This window comes from Pleurodeles waltl, chromosome 1_2, assembly GCF_031143425.1.
Source record: "Pleurodeles waltl isolate 20211129_DDA chromosome 1_2, aPleWal1.hap1.20221129, whole genome shotgun sequence".
In the NCBI taxonomy this organism is placed as follows: Eukaryota; Metazoa; Chordata; class Amphibia; order Caudata; family Salamandridae; genus Pleurodeles; species Pleurodeles waltl.
In genome coordinates, this window is record NC_090437.1 from 988,109,641 (window position 1) to 988,136,559 (window position 26,919).

The 26,919-nt window shown below is 44.0% G+C and overlaps 1 protein-coding gene across 4 annotated transcripts in view; it reads left to right on the forward strand.

Annotated features, from left to right (window-relative positions):
• Window positions 1–26,919, forward strand: part of CORIN (corin, serine peptidase) — a 1,512,429-nt gene that overhangs the window by 657,949 nt on the left and 827,561 nt on the right. For all 4 annotated transcript variants that reach the window (XM_069201641.1, XM_069201646.1, XM_069201651.1 and 1 more), the window contains exon 5: window positions 22,474–22,655. In XM_069201641.1, coding sequence (XP_069057742.1) covers window positions 22,474–22,655 — 182 coding nt within the window. The remainder of the gene's footprint in view (window positions 1–22,473; window positions 22,656–26,919) is intronic.

Sequence of the window (26,919 nt, forward strand, 5' to 3'; positions counted from 1 at the left end):
CATTCTCTGCTGATGGAGTGACTCCATACCTGGAGAAGGTCAGATTTGTCCAACAAGCCCCGCCCCGACCAGTGTCTTGAAAGTAAGAAGCTTCCTGGGGATGGTAAATTGCTGATGATTCATACCCGACCTCACAGGCCTCACACAGCCCCTGCGAGAGCTCGCAAAGGCCAGCACCTTATGGACACAAGGTGTGGGGCAAGAAGAAGCCTTCCAACAGACAAAGAGAGCCCTCTCTGCAGACACCACGCTGTCATACTTTGACTCTTCAAAGCCAACGCCCATCGCAGTCGACACCAGCCCATAGGGACTAGAAGCCATCCTCACCCAACAACAGCTCCAGGGAGAATGGACCCCTGTGCCAGTCAGTCGCTCACTATCACGGAACAGAGGTATGCACAAACTGAAAGGGGTGTCATCCCCATACACAGGGCCTGTAGGCATCTATACATAGATGGCCACCCATCTGTCATCACCACTGACCACTAGGCCCTCAAACCCCTGTTCCAAGGCTTAGCGTGCAAACCCCAACCCTACATAGAAAAGTGGATGCTCCAGTTGCAGGAGTATGACTGCCCGGTGGAATATTGACCAGGTGCCAAAAATCCTGTAGACTACCTATCCTGACACCCCCTTACCGCAACCCAGAAGGAAGCAGAAGAAGCAAAATAAACAGAAGAAGATGTCTTACACATGATGGAGTAATCAAGGCTGCTTCCTCTATCTCTCAGTGCCATCTGCACCGTGACAGAAACAGTCGAGTCCCTACAACCACCCATTGCAGTGATCCAGTCCAGGAAGTGGCACTCCCTCAAAGAACACTGATCCCACAGAATGCCGTAGGCGATGAAGACTCTAGACTCACTGTTCAATATACATCACAAACTCATGACTGAAGTGAGTGGGTATTTGCTTCAAGGATCCTGGCTGGTGATCCCTGCTAGTCTGACTGAGCAAGCCACACAGCTCACCGACCATGGCCACCAAGGCATGCTGAAAACTAAAAAGTGGCTCAGGATAAGTGTGTTTTCCATGAATGGTGGAGGCCACTGTAAGATCCTGTCAGTGGTGCCAAGTCTCAGTGGCTATGGGAGTGCACCAGCCTAGACTTCGGGTGCCTCCCCGATGGACACTACACCCTCATCCTCATCGATGATTATACCAAATACCCAGAGATATAGCTGGAAGGGTCTCAAATTGCAAATCAAGCCATCCCCCAAGATAGAGAAGATGACATCACCCCACAGCCTCATGAAAGAGCTCAAAACTGACAATGGACCGTCATTTCAGAGCTAAGAGTTCACTGACTAGCTGCAGTCTCTAAGCTGGCCCCAAGCCAACAGGGAGGTTGAACGCTTCATGCGCACACTTAACAAAATAATACCCATTGCCCATGGCAATCATCAGCCAATGGAACAAGCCAGCTATGCATTCCTCAGGGAATATCAACAGACTCCCTATTCCATCGCAAGACAAGCACCTGCACATGCCAGCATAAGGTGGGTTGTCACTGACAGAAACCCATATAACCCAGAAAGGACTCCATGCCCCATTGACAAGGCAAGAACTTTTTAAAAGAGGAAACACACCAATCACTGTCACTGATCGAAGAGCTCGCCAGTCCAGCATTTACCCTGGTGACAAGGTGTTTGTGAAAGGCCAGTATCCAGGAAGCAAATTTAGACTGCCATTTGAACGGCACCCCTGGGTTGCCATGTTATGAATGGGCACCATGGTCAGCGCTATGTGAAATGACGAGGAAATCATCCATAATATCTAATCTTTTAAGCTGGCTAGAGGAGACTTTAATGACACATAAGTACACCCATGGCTACCTACCCTGTGCTTGAGGATGACTCCATTGAGCTCTCATGGCCGATCCTACCAGCCCAGGTAGGGAATCCCGAGGACCCAGGCCCAGCAGGGGCATCCCCAGCTACCTTCTATGAGGCCCCCGACAGGGATCACACACAGGACTCTGGGGACGGGAGTGATTGCACTAGATACTGCCCGCAAAGTCATCCTGCACCATCTCCCCGCATAAAGGACTGTCTAGTCTGAAAGCCAAGTCCTAGCTGAAGACTATAAGTATGAAGTGGCTACACTCGAGAGGTATTGTGTTTTTGTGATGTTTGTTTAATTAAAGTTGAGGAGGAATGTAATGTTGTCCAACTCCAGATAGGCAGAGGGATGATCTGATGATACCCCTGACGATGTTCCCCAAGTAGTCTCACCTACGCACTGCATACGGTGATAAGTAAAAGGCATCAGGCACGGCTGCGCGGGCAGTCACATGCCAGCCACCAAGTTACTTACACTCAGCCTCCTTGTACTGATTTCAGGTTGGGTGCCACGTGCTGGTAGGCCCGTACCACCCCAGGTCGTTGTAGTCCTAAGAACCCCACACCACAGTGTCTACCTCACTTACGCACTTGAAATTCCTCTGCAGCAAACATGAAGTGTTCCCCTACTTTTACTTTATGTCTCATACTCTTCTACATGAACTCTGAAATATAGAATCACATTTCTACACCTAACTTAGGGGAAGAAATGGAATTTTATTTCTGACACCTTTGGCCCATTCAAGGACTACTCAAGTCATTTTATGTCCACAGGCAGCATGGTTGCATTAGCAGAAAGCCCACTGGCATCAGTACACCCATATGGCGCATTCAAACCAATGTGTGGCAGAGCACCCAGTGCATGTCCCCTCCTTTGCTATGCATGTTAGAACCAGATGAAATGGCGAGCATAAGAACTGCAATAATGATTTAACTCTGTCTCTCTGTAGGGCCCATTTGAGAACCCGCACCTGTGGCCTAGAAATATGTGGCTAGAGATTTGCGAGTGACGTTTACTCATTTCAAATTTTCACTGTGGTTGTGAGAAATTGCGCAATTTCGAATGTCAAATTTCATGACATTTTCCAATAATTATGTTAAATAACAAATAAATTAAGCAAAATGATTCGTGAAAAGTGAATCTGATAGTATAGCTTGTATTCTAAATTTACTCAAGGTACTGGTAAAGGAACAGATTTGAAGAGACAATGGCCCTCAATATGACTTCAGCGGTCTTTTCCTAAGTCCGCCGAAGCCATGGGCGCCAGAAGACCGCCAGTCCCGGTGGTCTTCCGACCACCATATTACGGGTACTGAAGGATTTCCTCCACAATTTGGGTGGAAATTCTCCAGTAGTCATGCTGGCGGTTTGAGGCACAGAGGCGGTTCCACCGCTGCCCGTGCCCCACCAAAATGACTCCCCCAGCCGTATTACGACCTGTAATACCACCTGGCGATGTCCTGATGGTGGGCGCTGCCAGCAGTGGGATCGCCGGGTTCCGTCCCCTCAGGAAGGAGTACCACGTCGGTCGAGCAACTGCGGCCCTGGCGGTCTTCGGACCGTCAGGGTCATAATGAGGGCCAATATCTCTTGTATCACAATTTCTGCTGTGATCTGTCTCCTGTGATGCATTTTATACTTAAATCAGTACCCCTTCAGCAAAAAGTGTGCAAAATGTCAAGGTGGCCTAAGTTTCTATGCTTTGCTATATTTGCAGTTTGTAGAATTGTGCAAATTATGCAAATAATGCAAGCCTAAAGGTCAACTTTGCCCAGGTCTAATGACATTGACTTTTGAAAAAACATTGGTTCCTCAAAAAATATTTTGTCACAAAGAGTTGGGGTTCAAAAGAAGATGGGACTCATGAGAACATAGGAGGCACCAGGAAACAGGAGTTGCAAGGAGATGGGTGTGGTGAAGAGGAGAGCAAATGAATTGTCCAGTTATAGGCATGCCTTAATGTGCGAGCATCAGAAGCTTTGGGACGTGATTAGGATTCCGGCAACTGGACAACCACATGCATTTGAAAAAATGTGATTTTGAAAAATGCCATTTGGTGTAAAGGAGTGTGAAATAGACTTATCTATAGTTATGAATGTGATTATTGTTGCACTTTTTTCCCACATCCTTAGCTCAGAAACATTGGAATTATGTACTTTTACCGTGCTCAAATTCTGCCGGTTCTACCTAGTGAAGTTTGTCCAGGAAATGTGTGGTATTTTCAAAGTGCTTACACCCTGCCTATAGGCATTTAGGTCCAACCTTAGGGCTGACAAGGGATGAGTTTTAAAAAAGGATGGTTTGTGCTTGGTAAAATGATTATTTTGCTAAGTTTATGTGGCTGTTTTAAGCTGTAATGGCAGGACTGAGGTATGGGTGGCACAATGGGTGCTGCAGTCCTCCTGTAGCATGTAATTTATCTGCCCTAACCACATACAGTACTGTATGCTAGGGGCCCAATTAAGTGTATCCCAACTTTAGCAGGTTTACCATGGAGAGCACAGCAATAAAAACGGGTTAGGTTTAAAAAAGGCCCAAATCTGGGGGAATACCACACAGAAGATGACAATTTCCTGTAGTTCTGGAGATTCTCAATTAGTAATATTAAAGTCTCTGAAGGAAAAATACTAAGGATAGACTAAGGTTTTCTTTTCTTGGGAAGGAGAAGGAGGGCAATGTATCAGATTTCCTGGGCTAGAAGGAAGTCCAGGATGTTTTTTTTAGAAATGTTCTACTCTAATCAAAGGATTTGGCACACAATAATGGATTAACGTGACAAATGTTGCTTCTGCATTGATGGAGCCTGCCTCACAGTATACTTCTTTGTCCATGGTATTTGAACTCGAACTATGTTTACTTTTTTTTAAAGCATGGAACTTGTGATCCGACTCGAGAATTATTAACTGTTTATAGCACAGGCATTTGACTTGAAATTGTACGTTTCCTAAGCCATTTCACTTCTTGAAACCCAGTATACTATGCACATATGAAAGGTGATATGTAGCTTGTACATTTTTAATTACGTTTTGTAGATATGTGGTTAGCATTGATCGGCCATGGAAATACATTCATCAAAAATTAGCAGCAGTTGGACTAATCAACCATCTAGCACTGAAGGAAATGCTGATATTGATCTGGAGTGGATTAAATTATGTAATGGCTCCTCCAGATGCAGTGGGGGTACAGAACTAAATTTAAGGGGCCTGGTAAATATATACGGGAAGCCATCTGTGAGTATGTTCCCTCTCATTTGCTCAATATTTGCATCTGCTCCTCTGTACTGCAGGATAAGACATCTATTACAGCTTTAACAGCAAACTAGCTTAATGTAGAAATTTACAGTGTCCCACCCCCTTTATCAAAGTCCAGACACACCACACCGGGTCCGCATCCACATGCTACTGCCATTTTAAAATCTCCCATAGACTTGCCAAAAACTCAGAATCCATAAAGAAGGCTTATTCCTCGGAGGAGGTCTGAAAATTACATGCAGTCGATGTAAAGGTTGTCTAACCTGTCTCTGCCTTATTTCGAAGAGAATAAAAGCAGGGGCGGCTGGTATCTTTAGAAAGTGGTGGGGCGAGCGAAGCGCCCCACCGCTTCCCAAAAACCTAAATTAAACAACCCCTCCCTCCAGACGTCAAAAACAACCAACCCCTCCCTCCAAAAGTCCAAAGAAAAACAACCTCTGCACCCAAAACCCTTACAAACATGACTACTAACTTAATCACTGCACTTATATGCACAACACATTCCTAATAAATACACCAAAATAAATTTGTACTTACCATCGAGCTCCACGTACTCCTCGGTGTTCCTCTGCCGTCTGATACACTAAGAATGATTCCCTAACCAATTCAAACGCTTCTCTCATGCTGTTAATCAGCATGAGAGAAGCGTCTGAAATGGATAGAGCGGCTTGACTGAATGCTCCTCCAGGCCCTGAAAGTCTGTGCTTGGTCTCCACCCAGCTGTTTAAGACAGCTGGGTGGAGAGCTTCAAAGTGCGCATGTCACTTTGGCTGGCACAAAACAGCCGGGCAAAGTGACATGCACACTTAGGTGCATAGAGTCAAGCCACTGTTCCAATCCTCTGCTGCCAATCAGCAGCAGGATACATGCCCCCATTTCTCCTTGCTCAGGAGCATGCTGGCGGCTGCGGCGCTCCATGGTAAAAAAAAAATGGCAATGAAATAATTTCATTGCCATTTTATTTTTCACGTTTACCACGCCACGCGGGGGTGGCAACACTCCCCATCCTAATGAAGAAACTGCAACTGAATAAAAGTGGAGTACCTCAGCCCGGTGACATAGGGCTGGTAAAGCTTTAATGTACTGAATTTCCAAATTTATGAAAACTCTTTTTATTTAAAAGCGTGACAACACTGAACAATAAAAACAGAGAGAAACTGGACACAATAGAGAGCTCTACATGGAAATGTACCGTGGCCCAACACCATTCATCAAAGTCCAGGTGGGCACTTAGCACAAAAAAATAGTAAAGGAGCGAAAAGGTCACAAAAGAGACAACCTCCAATACAGTTGATAACAGAGATTTTTTAGCATTGGTCAAAGTAGAAATACCAGGATTTAGACAGATATAAAGGTACTAGGAAAGAGTAGAGTTACTAGATTATAGATGGGGCAGGGAAACTAGTAGAAATGTAAGGACAGAGGTAGTTGGGGGTAGACTGAGGTAAAGGTACTAGGGCATAGGTAGGGTAGAGGTAGCCAGAAGAGGGCAGGTAAAATCTGGATATCTGGATGAGGTGGTGGTTGATTATATATTAAGGGATAAAGAAAGGAGCAGGTAAAAGAGTGAAATGGTGTGGATGAGTCCACCTCCTCTCAAGCAAGCAAAGAATTGATTGGGGCAGGATGAAGATGATGGGTATGTAGGAATCACTTCATAAAAGGGAAACCATGGTTTCATGAGATCCTAGAGAAAAAATTTGTGAATTCTGCCAACGGGAAGGGCAATCACCAGGATAAATTAAATAACGTGAGACTACATTTCATTTAGAAGAGAGACTCATGGAGATTTTCTTGTAAAAAAGATTTCATTAAGAATGTTTTCTTCCAGAATAACAATTGAATCCTTACCTAACCATGTCTGGACCTTGACAAGGCATGTTAACAACAAGAAGCAATCTTATTAACGGCACACACTGTCAGGATACACAGCACAAGTGCTTACTTGCAAAAATGAAGAGTCTTTATAATGACGACAGTCCTCCAAGAACACCATCTCCCTGGTAGCCTGTAGAAAGGTATTGCACAGGTTCAGGAGGGTACTATTCCACTCTCTGAGCAACTCAGCAAGACACACTGTTTGGACACCTGCGCAGAGGCACAGAGGAATAGTGTGTTGTCTTTCAGCTTGGACTGTGCATGTGTGGCATCCCACTACTATAAAAAGGAGTAGGGCCTTAGCATAGATGCTTCACAGTTGATACATTGTATCCTATCCAAAGACTCTTTTTAGTGTGTTCAGTAATTTGTGTCTTCCTGCTTGTCCCCTGCTGGGCTTCTCCTGGGTTTCGTCCTTTTCCCTGCCTGGACCTTCCAATAAAGGTGTTTCTCTTTTCTTCATTATCACCCGGGTAATCCAGCATCCTTCTTCATCAGTATACTTACCAGGTACCAGCATTTATCTTCACCAAGATACTGTTCAGTCTCCAGCATCCATCTCCATTACAACAGTTACCAGTCTCCAGTGCTCCCATATAATTTCTGGCCGCATTCTTTTAAAAACTCAGACATTCTTGAATTCCATGTAAGAATCTTTTCATCGGACACAGAAGTTTGTGGCTTCACGTTTGTTCTGACCAGAAACAAATTATGAACCCGTCAGAGTATAGCAAATTACCTCACTGTGGAAGAATCCATTCAGGAGCTTCAAGACAAGGTGGTGGTTTTAGAGATGCAGAATGACACCTTACTAGAAAGATGAAAGATTTACAGACTCAGGCCAGTACTACAGAAATTAATTGACAGATATTTAATTCAATGGCTTCAGAGAAATTTGATGGTGATCCAAGAAGGTATCAAATATTTGTGAATCAGTGCAGGATTGAGAGATGAAATCAAGGATGAGTTAGTCAATGGTCCAATTCCTTGAACTTCATCAAAGATTACTGGAAAAGAAGCTGGCAATGAAGATGGAACAGCAGACTATTCCCAATTGTGACTTTAACTCCATCAGATGATGATTACATGAAGAAAGAGCAGAAGATAATCTGAGCCAATGCTGATTGGTGGAGGGTACAAAAGCTCCACTGATGAAAGAAGAGTGAGACATGAGAAGAGCTCAATCTCTGTGTTTATACTGAGGAAAATCAGATAATTTCATCTGCACATGCCCAACAAGTCCGAAGCGGTTGGAAACTTTCAAGCTTGTCTCTAGTTGGTGTACACTGAGAGAGCAAAGAAAATCTGTTAACGATGCCCCAAGTTTGCCCTGTGGGAATGAAAACCCATATACAGGAAATATGTTCCTGTAGTCTTATATATTAAAGGTAAATAAATCAAAAGGCCTGCCATTTTGAATTCAGGAGCAGTATGAAACTAAATTGCTACAGTTTTCCATCCAAATGAGATTCCCAAGACACTAAAGGAGTCACTAGAGGAGATCAACACAGTTAATAGTAAGCCATTGGCTTCTGATCCTTTTACCCAATGAACGTAGCTTCTTCTCATGTCTTGTGCACATCACTATGAATCATTTGCCTTTGACATCATACAAGCACCAGCTTTTGACATAATACTAGGCACACCTGACTAATAAGGCATAATCTTTTTATTGACTGGTTTAAGAAATTGGGTTATTAGTTGCAAATGTTACAAGTCCTTCATAATTGATAGGTCTGCAATTGTCTTATTGTTGGGAACCAAGTACGCCATTGTAACACTTGACTGTCTCAGGGCAGCAAAGCAGAGCAGTCCAAGACCTACTCAGGTGGGCTAGGAAAATGGCATTTACTACACTCAGGAGGGCAGGGATCCCTTGTGGTTGATCCTGTAGCTGCATTGAATACATGCACACTACTAAATACATGCATTAATATACATATAGATACAGCAGGCAGCTGGACAGACTTTTGGTGACACCATCATATTATATTTCACCCCTACAGGGTCCTGAACCACATAATCTCAATCCCGACTGCCACTACTAGATGCAACATCACTATGTAAGAGAATATTAGTATATTTATGGCAGGCCCAGTGACTGTCTCGGGGCAGCACTACATTAATAAAATTGTGCATGTTAGGATTCATCATGACCTCACAATTAAAATGAAGGGGGACAATAAACCTACTCAAATGCATTCATTATTAATATACGTATTGCAGTGTTCCTCAATAAGATTGCCAATAAATCATTTTATAGAAATCATTTCAATTTAAAGCAAACAAAAACGTGTTTCATAGTCTTTCTTTCTTTCTTTACAGGCTAAAGGCCACTTAATGCAGCTACAGGATCAACCGCAAGGGATCCCTGTCCTCCTGAGTTTAGAAGCCTAAAGCTTAAATTTAGAATGCTTTAAAATAACAAATTCTCCTGGGGTCATGGGCATAAGACCTCAGGGGATGCTTTTTGGGGTACCAGACAAAATAAATGCAAATACACCCCCTTGAGGGGCATTATGAGGCTCCGGAGTCCGAGGACTAAATGCACAGTGAGGGTCTCTGCCTGCTCTTTTGGATTGCTACTGTATCTTTTCTTTTGTTTTTTCCTTTTTATTTTGGGTGCTTGGGCACCCACAGCCTGGATTACTCGGGGTCTGCGCAGGAGCCCCAAGGCCCTAACAACCCCGCCGGCTGTCCACGTCCATTTCCGGTTCTGCATGAGAGTGGCATCTATCTTCTTGCTCCTGCCTTGGCTTGAGCAAACCCTCTTCAGCACCCCTCAGCAGATGGAATTTACATAATATATCCTGCCTGCGGGGGAAGCAGGCAGGGATTGCAGAAGCTCGCATGACCTGTTCCCCTCCCAGATAAGGGCACAAGGGGCAAGCAACTTTCCCAATCAGGTTGGTCTTCGGTCCCTGGAAACGTGGGGCCCCCGAGACCTTGAGTGTGGATTTTGGGCTGCTGCATTATTGTTGTGTTTTCTTTGCACCAGTACCTGTGGAGGTGGGGTCTCTGGGGCAGAAAATAGGCATGGAAGAAAATTAAATGTAGCTGTGCCAACTCTCTGGCCAACCTCAGGGGTTAATATTTAAAATACGGCTGAGCACTGCATGTTTGTTTTTCTTCTTTAGAATGGTCAGTCTTTAAACCTATGTAACTCTGGCTCCGTTGGGTCAATTTTGTCAGTTTTCCTAGTCTTGTAAATAGCCCCCCACAGGAGCATTTTCATCAGGCCTCCTAGCCTAAAGGTCCCATTTTGTGGGAAGCTAGATTTTCTGGCTCCCTGTGCCAGCCTTCTCCTTTGTCTAGCTCCTGGTGCCTCTCTCCTGCTGAGGGGAAATCTTGTATAGCCCCTCTACTACCAGCCAGCAGACAACTTTGCTGCCCACACTCGCTAGGCCTCATGGCCTCCTCGTCATCTTGCAGGGCACCTATTGGAGGCAATGTAGTTCAGGTCTTTTCCCCAGCTGGTTTTCAGGTGCATAAGGAGGCAAGCACCACTGACCCTAAAGCAACTAGTGCTAGGGGTCACCTACAGTCAACGTCCTTGGTCCATCTATGCAGAGCATGAGGTGGCTCCTCTTTACAGCATGACATTCTTCCCACTCGCATTGCCTCCCAGGGGCTTCTCAACTCCCTTTCACTTGTGCATGGGATATTATTTGTGGTTGGAAATATTTAGATGACAGGACCCTCTGCCTAATCCTGCGATGCCACATCATCCCTCCATTCCTGTTCCAACCTTCCTCTACAGCATTCTGAGATGATCCAAAATGGTGACGTCAACTTTTCTTTGAAAAAAGCTCCTTTTAGGGCCTCAGCTCATCCCTCAGCTGACATCATTGCCTGATTCCTTTCCACCAAAACATCAAAGGCGAGCCCCTCCTATGTTGACTGCAGAGACCCGTTCCTCCTTATTTGTTCTAAAGGGCCAGGGCTGTCCCATCCCCGTTGCAGTGTGATAAGTTAATTGTCAGATGCAGATTTCCACCTCACCCCTGACTTTCCCTGGAACTTAGCCAATCCCTTTTGAGTGCTACCTTTGTGAGGGGAGGACTTTGTTCCCTCTGCTGGGGGTTAGAGTAGAGGAGCAGTAGGGGGACAAAGGCCTGGAATCGGATTAGGAGCTGAGACAGAGAAAACTAAACAAAAAATATTGAAGTCCCATAAGATGTGGTTGTGTGTTTTTGGGAAAGGCAGATTCAAACTTGGCATGCATGTTGCACACCAGTTTGATACCTCGCTGGCCTGTATAGGCCTAAGTGGAGTAAATCTGTTCTTTAGGGCAGATTTCACCTGTAAATATAATACGGTGTAAATACCACAGATTTTCCCATAAGCACTGGAGACATACTCTGTGAATGCCCACTTGTATTACAAAGCCTACTCCAGATCAGCACCAAACCTTACAAAGTTCTTTCTGCAGACAGACTACCTGTGCACATACCGGACTGCATACGACGATAGTCTCACATGCGCAGTTCACACATGTGTGCTCAGGTGTAGCCAGCCCAGTGCCTCTTCCCTTTTTTGCATGGCAGCAGCCATATCTTAAAACTGGACACTGGAAGTTAACAAGCTCAGTCCAACTTCCATAAATTTACTCTGAGTGAGACTTGTGTAGTGAGGCTCAATCACAGAAAAAGTAAATAAAATGGGTAGTCAAGTGTGAAAAATCCTGATGAACTTAATGAATGGAACCCATTTGCTACAACTGGCAAGTAAGTTCAATTACACCCCCCTCCACCTATTGTAGACATTATTGTATTCATGACTCTCCATAGGAAGTACATAGTAAGAATATGAACAACCCTGCTGTCTGTATTGCATTGACTGCCAGTTTGCCACCTGAAAATAGTGATTTTCTAGGCATCTTTGATGAAAAGGAAGGTGATGTTCTTCCCCCTCATTGGCCATGAAACTGCCCTCATAACTAGTTTTCAAAAGGATTTTATCACCATTTCACAATCCCCTAAAGGAGCTCCGGTTTTCTTTCTGAAGAAACATGTGAGAGGTTTAAGCCTGTGCATCAATTACTGGGAGTTACATTAAATCACAGCTGTTAGAAATTAAGTGCCATATGTACGAACACGTTTTCCCTTTGACACAGAATGGGAAAAACCCTTTGCTACATCTGGCCCTAAGTCTCTAGTTGGCAGTCAGTTTACACCCTGTCCAAGTAGGGGCCCTCACTCTAGTCAGGGCAAGGGATTCACACACCTAAAATAACCCCTGCTCACCCCCTTGGTAGCTTGGCACAAACAGTCAGGCTTATCTCAGAGTCAATGGATAAAGTATTTGTACACACACTCAGTAACACAGTGAAAAACACCACAAAAGAATTCCATACCAGTTTAGAAAAATAGCCAATATTTATCTAAGTTATACAAGACCAAAGCAACAAAAATCCAGCATACACAAGAAAATATATCCGTTTTTAAAAACATTAGAATCAATGTATGCGTTGTTTTACCACCATGTACCTGGTATGCATCAAAAATAATGCGGCAGGAGAGGTGATGCATCAGAAAAGCAAGCAATACGTCAATTCCTTACTCACAAGTGAGGCTGTGTGTCGTCGATACTTTCCCCGCGGGGTAGGCTATGCATCGATTCTTTCCCCCACAGGAGAACAATGTGTTGATTTCCCGGCACAGACTCTCAGGTTCTTGCTGTGATGTTGAAGATTTGACGCCCACGGTTGATGCGTGGAAAATTCTGACACGCTGTGCGAAGGGTCCGCATTGAGAGCAGGCGGTGCGCCGAATTTCCAGCCGTGGGACAGGTACTGCTTCAAATTTACAGCCACAGGACAGGCGTTGCATCGATTTTTCTGACGCACACACAGCAGTGCATGGATTTTCCCCCGCAGGTTACCAGATTCCACATGTAAGGGCCCTGGGACTGGATTTGGCACCACTTAGCAAATCAGGACTTTCGGCAGAAGAGCCCAGACACTAGCAGTTGAAGTCTCTGATGTCCCTGAGACTTCACAACGGGAGACAAGCTCAGTTCAAGCACTTGGAGAACCTTGGAAAGCAGGATATAGAAAGCAAAGTCCAGTCCTTTCACTCCTAGGGCAGAAGTAGCAGCAGCGGTCCAGCACAGCAAAGCAACAGGCAGAGTGGCAGGTGCTCCTCAAGTATCCAGCTCTTCTCCCTGTCAGTGGGTCCTGTGCTTGCTATGCCCCCAGATTCAAGCTTGCCTGGCTGATGAAGGGTGATAACCTGAAACCGGTCCTAGGATGCTTGTTTCTGGTCCATGGAGGACCTGGCCTGCCAGTTCAGGCTGGGATGTTCCCATGGGGAACAGGGTCAAGACTGATTTGTATATGTCTGGGTCCAAACTGGAATGGCATGGCAAACAAAAAATTCATGGATTAAACCCCGGTCTGTGACTCATGGTGAATTTCTGATTTGTTCAGCATTCCGTCCATCATCTGTTGTTTTTGCATTTGTCACCCCAAGTGGGAAAGGTATGCCCAGATGTGGGTCCTATGCTTGCTATGCCACCAGATTCAGGGTAGCCTGGCTGATGAAGGGTGATAACCTGAAACCGATCCCAGGATGCTTTTTTCTGGTCCAGGAAGGACCTGGCCTCGCAGCTCGGGCTGGACTGTTCCCATGGGGAACAGGGTCAAGACTGATTTGCATATGGCTGGGTCCAAACTGGAATGGCATGGCAAGCAAAAAAAACTAATGGATTAAACCCAGATCTGTGACTGGGGGTGAATGTCTGATTTGTTCCGCATTCTGTCCATCATCTGTTGTTTTTGCACTTTCTAAAAGTGGCATTTTCAAACTTTTAATTTAAAAACCAACTTTACCCAAAAAGTTATTTTTAAATTGTGAGTTCAGAGACCCCAAACTCTAGATCTATATCTGCTCCCAATGGGAAATTACACTTCAAGGATATTTTAAGGCAATTCCCATGTTATCCTATGGGGAATATAGTTCTTGAAATACTGTAATGAAAATGATTTTGGCAGTATTTAATTACCAGGACATATAAAACACACAAGTACATGTCCTACCTTGTAAACACACTTCACCCTGCCCATGGGGGTGCCATGGGCCTACCTTTAGGGGGTGACTTACATGTAGCAAAAAGGAACATTTGAGCCAGGCAAATGGGTGCACTTGCCAAGCAGAACTGACAGTTAAAACTGCACACGCAGACACTGCAGTGGCAGGTTTAAGACATGTTTATAGGGCTACTTATTGGGTGGCACAATCAGTGCTGCAGGCCCACTAGTCGCATTTGATTTACAGGCCCTGGGCACACATAGTGCACTTTACTAGGGACTTACTAATAAATCATATGTGACAATCATGGAGGAACCAATCACCAATATAATTTAGACAGAGAGCACTTGCACTTTAGTACTTGTTAGCAATGGTAAAGTGCCCAGAGTCCTAAAACCAACAAAAACAGGTCAGAAAAAATAGGAGGAAAAAGGCAAAATGTTTGGGGATGACCCTACAAAAAGGGCCAGATCCAACGTTTATTCATTAAATTCTAGAAGGAATTCTTGGTACAGTACATTAGATCTCAGCAGAGCATGTAACCTATTCGTATTCGATCTGGAAATGACTAGAAGAAGGCTTTCCATACTGAGTTTGTATACTTTAAATATAGGGTCGTGTCTTTTGGCCTGTGCATTACACCCAGCACCTTCCAATGGTTCATCAAGGTCTTCAAAGGTGTATTGGATACATTTTTGATAGTATGTCTCGTTGATATATTCATTTACTCGAGAAGTCCAATTGAGCACTAAGAACATGTAAGCAAATTCTAAACAGTCTGGTACAAAAATAGATGGCAAGCTAAAGACATGCTCTTTTAATCAACAAGAAATAGATTATCCAGGGTATATTAGTCAACATGGAATTGCCTTGCCTCATTACATTGGACACCGCCAAAAACTATTGAAGAGCTACAAAGATTCCTAATATTCATCAATTTCTATAGAATAAACATTCCCATTTTTCCATCTAAGATCGCATCTGACTTGTCTAACCAAATAGAACCAACCCTGCGCAAATCAGTTTTTAGGAGAAAAAAAACAAACCTTTACTAAAGCCCAAATCTTAGCCCATGTGCAACAGGAAGGTTCCTTTCCTTTCAACGTTGATGCTTCAAATATTGTTCTTAGAACCATCTTATTGCAAGAATCTGGCACTAAGCAAGATCTTTTTCCTGGTGTTTATTACTCATTCAAACTTAAGGCTATAAAAAGTAATTACACAGTTCTGGTAATACAGAAATTAGCAATCAGAGCTGCTCTCATAAAGTGGGGTCCTCTTTTAGAAGGTTCACCTCGCGTCATCACTGTCATTTCAGCTCTTATGAATTTAGCATTCCTCCAAACTCCGAATGTGTGAACCTAAGTTTGGCAATGTGGCCCTTCTTTTTCACTCATTTTAACTTTCACATTGTTCATTTTCCAGAAAAGATGAATTTCTATGTTGATGCATTATCCTGTGGTCTAGAAAATAATACATCTAATGTAAATCCACAATTATTCTTGCCAATGAATCCATTGCTGCTCTTGATGATATTGACCACCTTAAGAAATTACAAGACAAACAAGCGAAAGACAAAGAACTCACTCTCTCTACGGCATATCATTTACAAACAGACAGCCAGATCGAACATATCAATCAGACCTAAGAACAATATCCCAGATGCTACAATCACGAGAAACAGCAATTTTGGACTGACTACCTTGCAAATGGTGAATTTGCCTACAATAATGCCAATCATTCTTCTCTTAAAATCAGTACTTTTTATACATTGTATGCTTTCCACCCGAACAGCATACCTTTACTGAACATCAACTACAGTAGAAACCAAAAGGAAGTTCACAAATGTCCTCAACAAGTACAAAAAATAAACCTTTTGGGCAAGTTATCATAGTAAAAAAGAACCATGAAACCAATCAGGAGACAAAATATGGTTGGCTACTCAAAATCAATGAAGCAAGGCATTTTTTCCTATTTAAGTGGGCCCATTAGTTATTGCTCACATAATGAATCATGTAGCAGTTGTACTGTCCTTACCTCAACGCTTGAAGATCCACATTGTTTTCCATGTGTCACTTCTCAATTTAATACAGTCTAATACACATGACTTACTGAAAAGACCATCCGCAATTTCAAAGTTGTCTAATGAGTGTGAAACTCAAGATTAATAAGAGGAAAATCCAGCATTTGATGGATAATTGGAAAAGATATGCTCCCGGAAACCATCTACTAACATTTACGCTCCAAGACTATTTCAGTCCTTTTATTTGCAGCACCCTACTAAGCCTGGTCCTCATAATGATAACAGTACTCCAAGAATGCCATATCCTTCGTAGTCTGGAGGGAGGTTTCACTCAGGCGAGGGAAACTAGTGTTGTGCTCCCTGAGCAACTCAGTAAGATGTGTGATTCCTGAACCTGCACAGGTTCATAGTGTCTCATCCTTCACCTTGGACTGTGCATGTGTGGCATCCCGTTAGTATAATTTGAAGCGTCTCCTTGACATGGACGCTTCAAAACCGATATGTTGTATCCTGTCCAGAGGCTCTTCATAGAAGTTCATAATGAATCTCCAGCACTTCCTGTAATTTTCCTGTGCCTTCCTGCTTGTCCCCTCCTGTGTTTCTCTTGTGTTCCCTCCTGAATCCTTTCTGTTTGCCTATTCAATCCTCCCAGCGAAGCTGTTTTCCTTCACTTCTCCATTGCTTGGTGAATCGTGCATCTTTCTTCATCATAATACTTACAATGCACCAGCATTCATCTTTACCAAGATATTTATCAGTCTGCAACATCCATCTCCGTCAAGGTACTTATGTGTCATCAGCACTATCATATCTATGATGGCCTCATTCACTTATGGACTCTGAGATTCTTGAGTTCAACCTGAGAACCTCTTTGTCCTACAGTAGAGGTTGCCACTTCACATATGTTTCGACCCGTGACAGATTCAAAATAACTACTTCAGGTCGAAAATTGGATCTAAATTAAATGGCGAGAAATAGCCTTTTTCTTTTGCCATCCATCATGAGTACCAGAAGATGAACTGAAAAACGTATTTCCTTGCCGTGGAGTTATGCTGGCACTCCTTTACGAATGAACCTATTATTATGTTATTCATGGGGTGAGCAGGATCGTTTTATCTCATACCCCAGAAACGCTGGCAACAAATATCAGTGAGGGTAATAAATGAATGGCTTCAGGCGAGCTTTGGCCTGTGACTTCTCCACTAAGTTTGACTAAATGCACAGCAATTCATACTACTTCAGTTTCAATGGGACTAAAGCACAAAACTAATATAAATCATGGCATTGCAGAGTAGCCTATACTTGACCACAATATACGGGTGTTTTGTCTGGATCAGATGTCCCCACATGGTTTGCCTACTTACACCTAGATTAATAAAGTACGAGTCAGATGTACAGAAAAGTGAAGAGCCATAGATTCACAGCTAAGAGGGCGCTCACCTCATTTGCACTGATCTTTCCTAACTACTGCTCTTGGAATATCCAGTAGTTTCGACTGAATTCAGGCTATGGCCGTGTGGAATATTTATGTATTCATACTTTGCTCAGCCAAATTCCACATTGTGTCCTAAACGTACATAAACTCCCAGCGGTAACCCCTGTAAGAAGCTGGGTGAATTATCCTCTAAATGTTTATCACTAAAAGAATAATTATATTTACCCCAGGGCACCTAAAACACATTTTCGCTTCTCACCAACCCCAACAAAAATATGATGCAAAAACGTTTTAAATTACATAATTTTACTGAATGATGCAAAGGAGTTTGACTCAGATAACTTTGCCCCTTGTCTTTTCCTTTCTGTGCATTTGTATCAGAATGAAAGGGAGAGTTACATGTAAAGGGAATAATCTGCTAAAATGTTTGTTTGATAAACTTGAAGCACATTCCACAGAAACCATGTTTTCTTGTTCTTAAATAGCGGATCATTATTTTGTGAAGCTCAAATCACATTTATTTAGCTTCTTGTTCGATAGCATTTCGCTGGAATTTGAAACACTACGGGCCTTTTGAGGAGTCCCCTGGAGTTTGGCGCTGTAACTTTGCTGTCTTTTCCTTGTACTTACCAATAATGTAAAAAAACGGGGTGTAAAGACTGGGTATCATGAGTTAGACTCTTAGGGTCCCCTTAGAAATAAATTAATAAGTGGGAGTCTGCAATCCTGCACCGGATTCACCTGGTTATTCCTCATTTCAATTTTACTAGATCCGCGGGAACTCGTAATTCCAGAGGGGAAGTAGCGACTTTTAACAGGCCAGTCGGGTTCGTTGTGACACTGCACTGTTTAGCCATGGTGACACTACACTGCACAGCCATAGTCACAGCTTTATGAGTAAAGAGCCCTTTGACTAGGTCAGTTAATGCAGGTAATGGCGCCAGCCTCTAAACTTGATAGTTTTTGATAAAGAATTCAATGTCGCCAGTTTTAAAACTAACAGCAATAGATGGCCATGGACAGCCAAGCTGTGGAGGATCAAATTCGAGGGAAAATCATTACAAAAAAAATAGGTTGAGGCGCCAATAGCCTTGTTTGCCCGGATGCCAGTGGCTTGCAGCTGGTCTAGGGACACTACTGCTAGAACCCTTGTTTTCTTTATTTTATGTAGACTTTGTAGTCTTGGTCTTTGCAAATACCCTCCATATAGCCCATCCTTTGAAACATGAAGGTCACTGCAAGACCATCCCATTCACCTTCACCCAGCTGATTCTTTTCCTGTTCTGTCCATGCACGTGGTTATTTGTAGGATCGCTAGTACAAACGCCTACATCTTATCTGTCGCATGTGACACTTGACCCTAACAGCTACATACCTCAGGCTTGTGAGGCGATGTATCCTAACATAGACCATCCCACTCTCTAGGGGAGATCAATGAGTTGGAAGCCAACACCCAAGGATCAGCAGCACTGATTACAAGATTAACTTCCAAAATGACACAATTCATAACACTGTAATATTATTATTGCTATTGTTGCTTGTATTTTTATCAGTTGTGCTCTTAGTGCCTGTAGCCGTAGGTCTTCAGTGCCATCATTTTCTCTCACTTGGCCCTGTCAGTCCTTTGCCCCTGACAGAGTGCGCACAACCACTGTTGGTCTCCTGCCACCGAAGCACCCACAGTGACTGAACCTGAGTGATGCTTGATCTGCATTATCTTGTACCAATGAGTAGAGTGATAATGGCTTTTGCATCACGCCACTGTCTACGCCTTGGAGTGACAGCACTCCTCTGAAACACATTTTCATATCACTAATACGCGATTGGTGATGCCCTTATCGCTGGTGCTGTCGGCACATTCCACAGTCAGACCCGCTGCCACCACCTTGTGACGCGAGAAAGGACACATCATCGTGCACATGGTAAGCAGAGCATCAGCCTCACCGCCCTGACAGCCTCTTCCACTGACAAGAGGTGCAGCTGGTTGTCCATATCTGTGTCGCTGCTTCCTACATGCGGTGACAGGCCATTTTATCTGGTACCTTTTCTGGAAATCTATTTAGAACCCACCTTCCTTTGAGTGTGCATTTTTCCATATCAGTGTATAGTATAAGAACTAAACTAGGGTTGGTAATAGAAAGACAGTGTAGTATGCTCTTTCCTTACGTAATTAGTGATAGGAAGGAAACGTATAGAAGTTGCCTGGTGTGCGGTGCATCTCTCGTAGGCATACTGTATTAGCATTTAGGGTAATTAGCTTTGGCTCATTTTATAGTTCTGCTATTCCCTTGAGATGGTTCTTGTCTAAAAGGTTTAAGCGCCAATGTTACTAATAGAAGTGGGGCTAATTTTCAGTACCCATGCTCTGATGTATTTAACAAACTATGACCTACAACCATTCAGAAAGAATATAATTAAAACATTAAAAAAAAGATAAGATAGGATACTAGGAACTGGAAAAAGAGAGAAATAACAATTTGTGGATTATGTACTTTTTTGGCATATACCCTGATGCGGATAGCTAAAAGCACATTCTTCTCGGGTGTTCATTCATGGACATGGTCGGACTGAGAGCGAAAATAGGCCGGATACCAAAATAAAGTGCTCCCCAGTAACGAATCAAATAACTAAAATAGTAGCCCTCGTTCGCAAATTGGAGCAGCTTTGTACTTGTACAGAAAGGCTGTGTAGTTGTTTTGCAAGGTGGGGAAACTGCATGAGTTTCTGCTTGCTGCAGGCAATGTTTGTGGTAAAATATCAGGGAAGTCAATAGCAAAAAAAAAACAAAAAAAAAACTTGCCCGGCAGAACAAAAAATCGTCCTTCCCTCTCAGACCAGTCCTTGTGGCACTGCTCTGTGCCTCAGTCCGTTCCTGTCAAGAAGCGTGTAGGACGAAATGAGATGAACAGCTTCGTAATGGCTTGCACTCCAGCGCATGTGGTGCAGGCCTCCTTGTGGCAGGCGTACGTTCTCACAAGGCTGTCACTCACACAGGGTTGCTGTAAAGTATACACCTTGTTTCTCATCAGCAGGTCTGCAAGCAAGTGGCTGCAGCTATGTGCAGTGCAGACACACGACAGAAACGGAAGGGCATTGACCCCTACGGGTCCTCGAGGACGCCACATGTGAGTGCTGCTCCCGTGGGTGACTTTGACAAAGGGACTGAAGTTATCACGTATCAGCATCCCCGTCCTTCCACCCACGTGACTTATGGGAGCCAATATGTGTATGAAAGCTGCAATCGAGCACGAGCCATGAAATGCCCCTGAGTGCAGGTCTCAATTGTGAATTGGGTTTGGGCTGCACATTTGAGTGGGGTGCTTCGAAACTTGGAAATGTGCGACCACGTTTTTATAGCCCCTGTCCTGTGAGTTAAGGAAATAAACCATAGCGAGATTCATGAAAGCCATATAGCCTCTGACATGTGCAAGCTGAGCGTATGCATGGTTGTCACATACGTGTTTTTGCATTTTCCCAAATGGAAATGAGTTATTATGTATAACTTATAGATGCCTGTCGTTCTAACTTCCTTGTGTGTGCTTTTTTAAAAACCCGCATGTGCATTCTCTTAGCATTGCACACAGTACACGTGGCTATTTAGGGAAACTGAAAAAAATCTCTTTTTACTCAAAATACCCTTTTTTCAGTATAGCTAGTTTTATACGGGATGTGCATTCTTCCTTAAATACCTTACGCTAGGGGCCAGTTTGGTATACTTTCCCACACTTCCTGCATCTGTTCAGGTGACAATTGATAAGGAAGTAAGGGCCAGATGTAGCAAACAGTTTGCGAGTCGCAAACGTGTGTTTGCTATGCAGAACTGCATTTTGCGAGTCGGAACCGACTCGCAAAATGCATTTCCGACTCGCAAATAGGAAGGGGTGTTCCCTTCCTATTTGCGACTCGCAGTGGTATGCAATTCAATGGAGTTGCAGTTACCATCCACTTGAAGTGGATGGTAACCCACTCGCAAACTGGAAGGGGTCCCCATGAGACCCCTTCCCCTTTGTGAGTGGACCCACAAATATTTTTTCAGAGCAGGCAGTGGTCCAAGGGACCACTACCTGCCCTGAAAAAATCCGAAACTAAAGGTTTCGGTTTTTTTTTCTAAGTGCAGCTCGTTTTCCTTTAAGGAAAACGGGCTACACTTGGAAAAAAAAAACTGCTTTATTTAAAAGCAGTCACGGACATGGAGGTCTGCTGACTACAGCAGGCCTCCATCCCCGTGAGTGCCCTGAGTCGCTATGGGGGCGCAAATTGCGACCCACCTCATTAATATTAATGAGGTGGGTCTTTGCGACCCCATAGCGACTCGCAGACGGTGTCTGAGACACCGTTCTGCATAGCAAATTGCGACTTGCAATTTGCGAGTCGCAGGGACTCGCAAATTGCAAGTCGCAATTTGCTTTGTACCTACATCTGGCCCTAAGTATGGTAACAGCATTAGGAACCAAGTGTTGGCGCTCACTTCATATGAATCCATGTACCTTAACCACTGATCTGCGAAATTCCACCAATGTGACATACGTTCAAGTCTACATGAGCATAATGTATGAATGCGTGTGTGCGCTGTACACACGCATGACCAGTCACTACGCATGCATGAATGAACCGTCACTATGCATGGGTGTACGTCCTTCTGAATGAAGCATACATTTTGGGCTCCTAAATTATGACTTGGGTAGATGTGAATCTGAAATGGGCCAATGACAGGGTTGTGACAAGAACAGGCAGAATATTAGTGAACTGTAAGTTCATTAGTGGTTATTTTCTACTGCTTATGCGTATAAAAACATTGCAACTATAGATCTATGCGTATATGAACATATTAGCAACAGTCAGACCATTACAAGAAGTGACGTGTTTTAAAATGTTCTTAATTGTTGTTAATCATTATACATAAAGTTTTCAATGAATGTGTTCGTGCAAGCAGTGAACGAGAAGAGCATGATGGGAGAGTCAGGAGTCTCACGCTGTTTTCTCTTGTGTCCCTCTTCTCCTTGCCCCCCACAGCCGGGTCCACCTTCCCTGCAGGTCATTCTGCGAAGCTGCCAAGGAAGGCTGCGAGCCCGTCCTGGAGATGGTCAACTCTTCCTGGCCAGAGTTCTTGAAGTGCTCCCAGTTCAAGAACAGCACTGACAACGACACCAGCAGCGCCGTCTGCTTCTCGCCACAGCAAGCGAAAGAAAAGCACTGTAAGTTTTCATGCATGTGGCTGTCAGACAAGGTGTTGCATGCTTTGCAGCTAAAAACAGAAATATGACTTTTATAGCAGATCTCATATGTTGATATAATGTCTACAGGGTGCTCACCAATGGTGCAACAAGCATCTTTTTAGCTAGTAAAATAAAGTGAAAAATTGATTTCTTCGCACAAATAAAGGCCTGTTGAACTGAAGGACCATCTCAGATGTACAGATAACATGAAGAGAGAACTTCATGGCTTCTCCCAAGATAAATGCCATATATTTTTCAAATGAGCAACTGAATTTTCTCTGCCTGCAGGTCCCAGCTGAGCTGCTATGACCAGTGGGATCGCCAAGGTTTGAGTGCAGATACTGCGCTGACTGGGTCTTTCTTGAACAACATGCTAGCAGGCATGCCTCCATTGCTGTTATGCTCTCTCCTCTGAGTCACGTGACCCTCGTGACTGGAGCCTGCTGATATCACCAGGCTCTTCCCGTGGCCCTCCTCAGCCACAGAAGTGGCTTTGAGAAGTGCAGACATTAAAGGACCAGTAAATGTTAATGCTTATATTTACATCACTTACCATTGATTGACTTCATGGTCACTTGTTTGTCCTTGCTCCTCATTGGTCATCACACCTGGTTTCACTTTCCTCTTCACGTGTGCACGTCCTCTTGATGGTGCGGGGACCAAGTACCGATTGTTTGCTTCATTGGCATCCATCCACTGGTCCCACATGACTGAGGTAGTATTTTGTCCTCTACTCCCCTGTTATGTTGTTTCTGGCACTTGTTTCTCTTGCACTGCACATGGTCGCCAATCTTATTGGGTGTAGCCATTCCAAGATGTTCTCCATCAGTGGAAACACAGAAAAAGGCGTTTACAGTTATTACAGTGCATTGTTGGCTTCAGTGGGACCCTCCAGCTGCACCACCTTTGCTGGCTCCTGAGGATCCGTCCCTCCGCCTCAAACACACAAAGAACAGTTAACTCCACACTGTCTCCAGCAGTAATGGCACAAAGTGAGGAGTGTGTGCTGTCTGACTGTGGCTTTCTGTTAGCCTGTGCAGTGGCTCCAAAACATAAAGAAACCCCCACACCTTCACTGGCAGCTCGTGCTCTTCTAGAACAGAGAGGATCCACCCCCTAGCACACACAGTAACACGCAGGGTAGTATTCTTTTATCTAAATTAAATACACTTTTGTCAAACCATTTCGATATTTCCCTTTCGATGAGTTTGCATGTATTCGAGCTCCACGATTCACGGGAGGCATGTCATGGTTAGACTCGGCTCCTGGACCCTATGATGTCCTAGTGGTGGCATTTCCATTAATAAAACCAGAGGTCGGTGTAATCCGTTTTTACTCTTCTTGCCGGTGCTATGTTTTCTGGTTTAACAATAAACTGCTGGAAACCTCGTGTCTCTGACTACAAGACGCTCCATTGTGCTTGTATGATGTTCCTTTGCCACTGTATCCAGGGCACGGACATCCAGAGGACACTTGCATATTTACTTCAGACCCGAGGGCGTAGTTAAACGAACAGAAGCACGATGGCAGCACATGACTGCTGCGCCGAACTCATGCTTATGATAATCCACCGCCTCGCAGGCCACTAACACAGCGGGAGTGGTTGGTCAGCACCTAGATGCGACTTTATAGTCACAGGTTACAAGGAAGGTCAGAGGTCACATGTCTCGAAAGCACAGCGGAGTCAAGGGAAGTAACACCGCACCGTCAGTGCCCAGTGACGGGAGGATCCACGTCCCAGCAGCCTTAACCAGTACACATAATTCAGGTGCAGCACCGCACTTCTGTGGTGTGTATGTTGGAGGAGGCATTTGTTTATACCACGTGACCCTCATCACTCAGGCTTCTGCTCCAAGATGTGCGCGCGCATTTGTGCATATTCACTCGTGCTATTTATCATCCCACTGATAAGTGTAGGAAGAGGCCTGGTCTCGCGACAGGCAAAGTATTGACTAGGTCACAAATCGATGCCTTTCCTTTCCCCCAACAATACTGTGATGATAAAGCACGCACTGCACTGCACTAGGAAGCCATGATGATGGCATGATGACTTTTAATCCTCGCCTAGTCTCCTCAAGGAAAATAGTTTTCTAACAGTGGGTTTGGAGGCCACCCATTGATTACTATTGGTTGGCTTCACAGTCACTCTCATTTCATTATTCCTCAGCTGCCTTAGGCTACCTTCCTCTTTGTGTGTTTGTCCCTCCCCTGGAGCATGAATGCACTCCTTATGTTTTTTAACTGCCCATTTTTTAGGCACTATATTTGTGTTTAAGCACCCTACCAGAATGCATCTTTTTGGTCTGTCTCCCTTGTGTACTCCACCAGCTCTGTATTCCTCCCCCCCCCCCCCCCCCGCTGACCCTCTGCTGTCCGTCAGCTTGCCCCAGGCCCTCCCTCCCACTATTGTCTTCCTGCTTGTCCCCTGCCTCGCCCTCTCACCATCCAGTGTAATCAGTTTGCACCAGCCCATCCAGCCCACCTCTGTTTTCATCAGCTTGTCCCAGCCCTGTCCTCCCACCCTCTGTTGTTGTTAGCTTGCCCCAGCAACTCCCTTCCTCCCTACATTGCCTGTGTTGCCCTGCGTCTTGCCCACCTCCCTCCATGTTGCCTCCTGCCTCCCCATGTAATAAACAAAAAAAAATGCTATGACGTGACCAGCACTGCCCGTGTCATAGTGCTTTTCCCCCACGCCATCCGTCCCTGTTGCCCCTCCACATGCCCTTCTTCTGTGTTGCATCCTGCATTTAAAAAAAGCTCTATAACGTAGACATCACGGACACCTTCATAGTGCTTATTTTTTTACTCTCAGCTACGTAGCACAACCCCGCCCTTCTGTACAATATGGCTAAACACATTGACAAAGCCAATAGATCTATTGGTTTTGTCGATACTTGATTTAGAAATGGGACTATTTTTTCCCCTTACCACAAAGCTGAGAGGTGTCCCCTTGCGTCCCAGCTCTGCAGCTACTTGCATTTCCTATCTCTGTATGACCATAACCTGGCATCATGGTGTTTGTAACCCTCCGTCCACCTGGCAGCATCCCCTTTATTTGTGGGACTAGCCTAATAGGGGATTATATTTTAATCTCCTGTCTGAGGATAGAAAACTTCACACAATTAACCCTTCTGTGGTTTAAACTGAAAATATGTAACACTGTTTTGCTTTGAAGCTAGATGAACAACAACCGTTAGTACACACAATTTCACAGCAAGTTTAATGTTTAAGAAATACACCCAACACATTTTGCTTACTTACTAAACACGGTTTAAAATGTAACAATTACTCCCCCCACTATTTTCCTTAGGGCTTGCGCTCTGGGAGGGACTGTAAATATGTTCCTCACCATGCACTTATTTTATGTGCACTGGAGGAGTGCTGTGCCTGATATCCAGAAAGAGGGAATTTTTGTTCCCCACATAGGTTTCACTTTGGCTGTTTTGCATCATGCCATGATTGACAAAAGGATAGAGGATGTGTTTCAGTCACAAATTCCGGGGTATGTCAATGTAAATGAGTGATGGACGAATCTGTCACACCTCTTGGAAAATTGTGCCTCTGCACATGTGTACGAAAACACAAAAAGCAACCACAACAAGTTTTACATATTTGTACACCTTTGAGAATTGCAGTACACATATAATTCACATTTTCAGTGGAGGAAAAACGTCAGAAATCGGTCTCAGATTCTTTATAGTGTGTTCAAACTTTGCTTTAGTGTGATTATAAAGTCCGGCTATGCTTGTAAAATTGTTTGTACAGCAAGTAGTGTATCAGAAATTCCATTTAACCTTTTCAGCTGCATGCTTCTGTCATGGTATTGTCGGCACACTTTACAGCAAGCACAGCAGTAGGTTTGGTATTGACTTCACCAACACTTAGCATTCCCTCCACCATGTCTGTTGGTGACACTGTTTTATACAACACTGAAATCAATGTTTTCTTATTACTGCCTACTTAAGCGATCACTGCTCGTCTGTAATGAGAATACATTTATGGTATTATTTTCAGTGAACTACAAAAAAGAAGAAATGGGCATTTAAAAGAGATGTGATGAGGGTGATGGTGTGACCAATTAATGTAAGGTATTAGGATATTGTAAGTCACCTAAGAATTCTTAGTTCTTTTGTAAAGGGATCCAGCTTTTGACCTCATTCCTCTATATGGCCAAGGTTACGCCAGCAACTTTCAATAGCCTTAGAAAGTCAATAGGTGATAGTTTATCCCAAACATAATGGAT